Here is a 7,507-nt window from a genome sequence, read left to right on the forward strand (position 1 = left end):
AGTTTTGAAAAACTGGAAATTCAATGGAAGCAAAACTCCCATGTTTACTCTCGGAGAAATTCCACTTATGACTTCATTATAGTGATAAAAATGGATGAAATGCATTATGTTGTCAAAGGTCACAGACCCGTAGCTAATAGAAAGCAGAAATTAACCATTTAGCCAAAATGGGGATCTATTCAAATTCAAAGGGGATTTAATTACCAGCCCTGGGGTCCCGAGTGTGGGGTAAAAATTAGATTTTTACACACTGAAGCAATATTTTGGATACTTTATGAGTCTGCGAAAAGTTTCCCTTTTTTGCATAATACTGAGTACTTTTTGACACAGAATAAATAAACAAATCATACTGCAGTACAGCTAGAGTGCGCTATTAGCTCTAATCAAGATAAACAGAGCCAGTAAGGCAGAATTGTTTATATAGGTGCAGAAAAAAAAAATCATCAGGTGAACACAGGTCCGCTCAGAAGCTCTTATCTGTAGCACTCACCCAGTGTAATGGGATGGTGGATGTTTGCAGTGGGGACGGCAGCACAGTACAGTGCAAAGGAAAATGGCCCACAGCTCCAACTCTGTGCACATGCATGTTTACAGTTCCTACTGCACTGTTGTGTTTTGATAACCTTTCCTCACAGAACAGCCTCCGGAAAAGCTACTTGGTTGGTTTACATAAATGCATGTACACACACACACACACACATGGGCAGACAGAGCTATGAATGGAGGAAGCGGCGTCTGAGACAACAATCAGAGGGACAGAGAGTGACCAGAGGAGAACTAAGGGCTGTAATCACTGCGGCTGGCCGCAGACAGGACGCCAGAGGAAGCCTCGTCATGGGAGTGAGCCATGAGGTGCTTATCAAATCTCAGTTCAAACCAACCTGATACGATGACCTCCTCTTCTCCTCCACACTACTTTTCTCTGCATCTGCAGTTTTGAATGAGACAGCTCATTTCAGCATTTTGGTTGATACCTTTGTTTACTTTGAAGCAATAAGTGGAATAGATCCAGCAATGTACTATGCAGTGGCAGTAGAAGAGTATCCTCAGTCTAGCTTGAGTTTATTTATCACATGATATTTTTTTTTGCTAGTGTATTATGTGTCACCATTTTCTGTTGGGCAAGTTGACATTTATTATAACCTTTATTTGTAATTAATTGTATTGGATGCATTGCTTGAAATATGTACTTTGATACCCTTGTGATATCTTTTAATCTAAAAGCTTTTGCTTTCAAGGATGCTCATCTGTAAATAAATTATGAATCAGCATGAAGAATGAAGAAACTGTAACACAGTATATAAAGCTCCTGAATAAATGCACTGCACCGCTTACAACACACCAGTACTGAGGAGTATAAGTTAGTCAATAATAAGAAAATTGGCCGATGGCCTTGTGTGAAATTATCATTATAAGGCATTGCTCTGCTAGGCCTCGAGCTTATTTAAATTTTATAAAATGATTTTATTTATTGTTGAAAAGTTGAAAAGAGCAGCAAAGGCTAGAATGTGAAGTCTATTGTGGTTCAAGCTCCAACAAGATACCATCTTTCATTAGGTCCCTCCAGTTTACAGATTTATAATTCAGGTTTTCTGCTGAAAATCTGTAAACTGAGGTTGGTGATTGAATCCAGTCAAGCACTCTTATAACTGTTGATATATATTGGCAGCCCATCAACTTTCCACATGTATCTAGTCGTGTTTATGCATTTATGAATTTGCCTAAAAGTATGAGAAAAAAAAAAAAAAAGATGGCATGATCTCAGAGTCACCAAAAACAGCTTGGACATCCAACATTGTTACATCCACCTCCATGTTTTGTGGAGAAAGACAAACAGGAAAAAAACCAAAGCATTGGTTCAAGATCAGTTTTAGTATATTAGAACTGAATCCTTTTCATGCTTCAAGATGTATAACAACATTTAATTAAGCTACTTAAAAAACTTGAAACTGAGTACAGCATTGACCTTTTAGCTGCTTCATTACCCGATCAGAAATAAAGAGAATTTCTTTAATGTCAATGTATTGTGGAGCCTATAGATTTGTCCTGCACCAGCGGGCCACACACAGAGGCCTGCCAGACCTCAGGCTGTTTTCCCGGCCTCTGTCGCCTCACGGGAGACCTCCAATTGCCCTGTTAAGAGCCCCTTCAAAATACACATCCCCCTGTTTTATAGGCACGGAAACAATTTATAGCCATTATGGAGCATTATAGATAGCATCTACAAAACTTCCCGTTGTTGACTAAATGTCAGACAGAGTGGACACACACACACCCCAAAAAGTTAACAGAGAGAAAAAGAAAAAGAAAAAGAAAACAAAGATGCAAAGGATGTTGTTTGTTGGTTTGGGCCTAGCTGTTTTAAGTACAGTTGAAAAGATTAGGCTATAAAAAGAAGCAAAATAAAACATGACCTACGAACACAGAGGACCACCCAGAATCCAGTTGGAGGAGGAGGAGGAAGAGGCAATATGTCCAGCACACTGGCTCCAGGCTGCGGCGGCCGGGCAGCTACTGTGAGACGTCTGGACCGGACCACGTCAGTTGGATAACGTCTGCTGTCGTTCTGGAAAACGTTTGTGAAATGTGTGAAAAAGACTTAAGTGACACTGGAACAATGTCGAGCTGAGACTTTTGAATCGTATAAGGCCAAACTGTAGGCTTACTCTTTAAACTGTGTTAAACTGTTCTGTGATTGTTCTGCACTCTGAAAATTAGACACACACGCTACATTTTGAATTCTGTGTTAATGATGAAAATAATGATGATGTGACCTTCTCTATAAATTAAAACGTTGATATTTAGGCAACTGCTGCTTTGATCGCTCTTGCTGTCACGCTCTCTCTTTTCACTTTTACATTTTGCATAAAGGCTAAATGCTAAATGTCCAGAGTGACCCCTTAAATCCAACACTGGACCCAGTGATTTCAAGTCAGGACTAGCAGTAGTCTAGTTTAAAACCAAACCAGAGATAATTAACACTTATTCACATTGAAAATCTGAACATATAGTCCTAAAAAGAAGATTCCCAGACCTCTATAATTCACTCCTCATCTTCTCTGAAAGCAAGAAGCTAGAAGTTATGCTACATTAAATGCCACTATAACACACATTAATGTCTAAGTGTCAGCAGTTTAGCTGCATCATGGTAATTTTTTCAATAGGGAAGAAAGTGAGGGTCAAAAAGTAAAAAATTCTATCTGCGGTTCCACTTAATTGATATTTAAGCTTTCCATCATGAAGCTGGCACCATTATAGGAAGTTCTGTATAGTAAAGTCTGAAATTGTTGTTCTGCATTTGGACTGGATCTGGGAAATGACCAAGATCAGCTACATCCATTGCTCAAAAAAGCCCAACAGAGTCCACAGCCCCAAATAAGAAAAGGAAGAAAGTCTCCTTTAGGGGATAGCTGTTAGGCCTCCTCTGCCTAACAGCTATTAGCCTACAGCTGTTTTGATGCTCTAAAGCCCATTCGCGCTGCACTTAAGAATTTCTTGTTTGGAAGATTTCCCAATTTTTCTCTACATTTGGCAGCAACAGCAAACGTGTACTTTTATCTAACAGCTGAGCCCGTAGCTATGGTGTTTTAATTGCAACAGCATACAGAAAACCATTGTAAGGCCAGAACCTGAATAATCCAGGTCTTCATTCTTCCAGAATGATTTCTTTTCTTTTGGTTCATGTAGTATATACTTCAGTACAATAAGTACAAAAATACATAATCTGGTCTTAATATAAATAAAGTCTGAATGAAGATGTGTTCTTTCTCTTCAAATATGAGGTGAGATGAAGAGGGCTGGTTTCAGCTTTTGAATTCGAAGCTAAGCACGAACTGGAAGAATTAAGGAGAAAAAAAATATTTAGAATGAAATTCATTTGGATGGCAGATACATAAGTGGTGCACAAGACCAGGAGCAGAGTTCAAAGAGTTCAGATAGGTGGTCCTCAGCGTTCAGACTTGCAGCCGCTCCCCGAGAGCAGCTGGGACAAGGAGGGAAGAGGGGGGCTGGAGGGGCAGCCGTCATCAGCAGAGCTCAGAGTGAGTGTCAGCTGGCTGAGCAGAGCATGGTGGAACAGCAGAGCAGCAGGACAGGGGGTTGCTGCTGGGCTGTGGTCAGGACAGACAGAGGAGCCAGAGAGTCAGGACCACACAGCTGACACCTCAAAGAGTCGATATGTTTGATAACTCCCACTACCCCTTCAACTGTTTCAACTACGATGGAGACGGATACCCTTCCTCTAGCACTGACGAAGAGAAGAAAATGTGCAGACCCGCATACAGGTATGAAGGACATCAAAACCGTTTCTTTTTGGGTGTAACTTTTGCTCAGATGTTATGTAAATATATTTATATATCTTTATCAAGTAGTATAAACAAAGGAGGTGAGTATAAGATAAAAGAAACACATTTTACCTGTAGCTTTATAGGTGTTTCAGACTGTTTAGGCAAAACAATACAATAACTAGCTGACCTAGTTTTGTGTCATGTATTCCCCTGTCTGATGGCAACAGATGGTAAAATTAATATATTGTCTCTCAAAAATATGAATTAACAAATGCTAAAAGAAATGTAATTTGAAATGATTTCATCGGTCCTTCATAAATTCTTGCGATGACATCATTTTTCATGCAGCATCCTAGTTCAGAGGTACCTTTTGATATTAATATTCAAATGCAAAATAAAACCTTTCATCTCTGTTAATCTAACCCTAATATTCTGTTTGGGTTCCTCAGCTATAAAACATACTTAAGATTATTTCACTGTATAATAAAATAAACAAAAATATTACTAAACAACTTTTCATAATTTTATGAGAAATACATATAATGATTAAATGATTTTTGACTGAGGATGTGATGCTACAGAAAGTGACATATTACCTCTATCGGATGGCTCAAAACCATTGTTAAATAAATCGTATTTACGTGTAGCTCCACAACTGTGACTGTTGACTGTTTAGTCCATTCAAATTTGTGTTATTTTGGTTTCTCGAGCAGTTTGTTCATGAGAGCTCTGATATACTGTAACATCACTATATAACAAAATAAACTATATACTGTGCTAAATGATTTCTAAATAATTTATATAATTTCTATCTAAATAATCTGTGTACCTATGTACATCAATATATATTCCACTACAAAGTAATTCAATAAAACATCTACCATCAAACATGCCAACCTGGTTTTGTAGCAAAAAAAAAGTCCATCTGCAGTTTTTACTATATTTTACACGCATCTGTGTGTGTGGGACCCAAAATAGGATTGACAGCTTTTATCATGGAGCAGATGACGCCTTTTGTTCATCCCGTCACGTTTGTGTTTGTGTGTCAGCTACATTGCTCTGATAGCCATGGCCATCCAGCAGAGCCCTGAGCAGCGGGTCACTCTGTCGGGCATCTATGAGTTCATCATGAAGAGATTTCCCTACTACCGCTCAAACCAGAGAGCCTGGCAGAACTCCATCAGACACAACCTGTCTCTGAACAGCTGCTTCATCAAGGTGCCCTAACACCAACACATCTGGCATCAGATTCAAGTGTTTTTGTGTGTCATCAAATAGATGATTGGTTGTTTTGCGTTCCATTTATGTTTTGTTTCTTTTTTAACAGTGTTTAAATAATATCAATAACAATAACTTCTTTCTTTTACCAAATTATATTTCTGCCACATATTATTGGTGACAGATTTTTTTTATATCCATTGACTATATTCATATTTCCTCAGGTTCCTCGGACAGAGGGCAATGAGAAGGGAAAGGGAAACTACTGGACTTTCGCCACCGGCTGTGAATCCATGCTTGACCTGTTTGAAAATGGCAACTTTCGGCGTCGCAGGCGCAGGAGGAACATGAAAATTGGCCTCCGTGACTCAGGAGAAATCCCTTTCCACCCTTTGGAGAGCCACAGCAATCAGGACGTACCCAGATCCCAGCACCCTGATTCCGACCCCGCTCTCTGCCCTTTGAACCCTGAAAGGTCGAGGCTGGGTCCACAGCAAAACCATCTCATCCCAAACCCCACCCAGCAAGGGAAACCAGAGTCAGAGATCAAGTTTAGCATTGACTACATTCTTTCCACTCCAGATCCCCCTCTGTCTGGGTTCAGATCCTCCCACGGCCCTGTGCACATAGGGCCTACAGGCCCACCTGTACATGTTCTGGAGCCCCAACACCTGAACCTGCACTTCTGGACTCTGTGAGCAAATAAAGGGAAAGTAAAGGAAAGCAGAGACTGAGGAAATTTCTTCAGGACTGTCTGCCCAAAAGTGGGAATCATAAAGAAATCCAAAGAGAAATCCCACAAGAGAGAATTTACTGACGACAAATGTAAACGAGGAACAAAATAAAGAGGTACAGTATTGTGTGGTGGATACTAGACCGAAGTCACGTTCAAGAAGGCAAAAAGTGGAAGATAAATGTGAACAATACAGTGCCGTGTTCATGTTGTCATAATACTGTTTGTGCAGTGTCTAGTGCTGACATAGACTAGGTTTACAATACTCTATATGTATATACACAGGAGCAGTGAGCACAAGTATAATGTTTAAACATGAAATATGAACAAGTAAAATTAACTCTATTGGTTGGATTTATTGACTTCTCTTCTGCTCAGAAGGTCACATGGTTTTCTTCATAAAAGAAGATTTTTCCAAGACTTTCACAGGTTTCCCTCATTGCCTCATCACCATCACTGCAGAGGCTGTTCAACTTAAGCAGATTGATCCCTGATTAATGGCAGCTGTGGCCATGTTGTTTTATTTAATGTCAGGAGAACAAAAACCGAAAAAAAAAAAACAAAACAACCCAACATATATATATATATACATAAATAATTATGACTTTGTGGTGGCCTAAAAAGATTATTAGATTGATTACTAATTATTTCTTTTCTAGTGCATTTAATTTTCTTTCACAAAGAACTTGTACAATCATTAAAATCTGATTCGAATTATTCGCCGTTTACTTAATTTTTCACTTCAACTTTTGCTTCCCTTTTACAACTGCAGGCCTTTTTATGAAGAACGTTTTGACATGTCACAGCACGTGTAAATAATAAAATGAATGATGGTGAAATCCATAGCACTTTCTATTTCAATGCACGATTTACACACATACTCATCGTCAAAATTCCAATTTGTCTAATTCTTCGGTTAATAATTTACAACATAAACAGACAGCAACCATATAGTGCAGGGAAAGTCAAATTGTTACCTTTGAAAAGGCTTTTTTTGACTGAATTCAATTATTTCTGACCCACTTACTACCCTTTTTTTTCACTGACCTTTGGAAATCCTGATTGATTGACACTTAAATTTTAATCCACTCACCCCTGATTATAACATATTGTATTATTCGCACACTTAAAGAAGCCTAATGAAACAGAGGCCTGACTAACATTTCTTACCTGTACAAGGGAGATCAATCATGGCGTGCTCTTGTGCTGTTGAAGGGACATTTTTCAATTTAACCTTTATATTATGTCTTGACTACATCAGAGGAGTTTC

General features: G+C 38.9%; 1 protein-coding gene across 1 annotated transcript; it reads left to right on the plus strand.

The window, feature by feature from the left end:
- Positions 1 to 4,016: 4,016 nt before the first annotated feature.
- foxl3 (forkhead box L3) lies at positions 4,017 to 6,954 on the plus strand. Its single transcript, XM_029528003.1, has 3 exons — positions 4,017 to 4,283; positions 5,336 to 5,504; positions 5,729 to 6,954. The coding sequence occupies exons 1-3, from the start codon at positions 4,177 to 4,179 to the stop codon at positions 6,200 to 6,202; spliced, it is 750 nt and encodes a 249-aa protein (XP_029383863.1). The 5' UTR covers positions 4,017 to 4,176; the 3' UTR covers positions 6,203 to 6,954.
- Positions 6,955 to 7,507: the final 553 nt, after the last annotated feature.

This window comes from Echeneis naucrates, chromosome 19 (genome assembly GCF_900963305.1).
Source record: "Echeneis naucrates chromosome 19, fEcheNa1.1, whole genome shotgun sequence".
NCBI lineage: Eukaryota > Metazoa > Chordata > Actinopteri > Carangiformes > Echeneidae > Echeneis > Echeneis naucrates.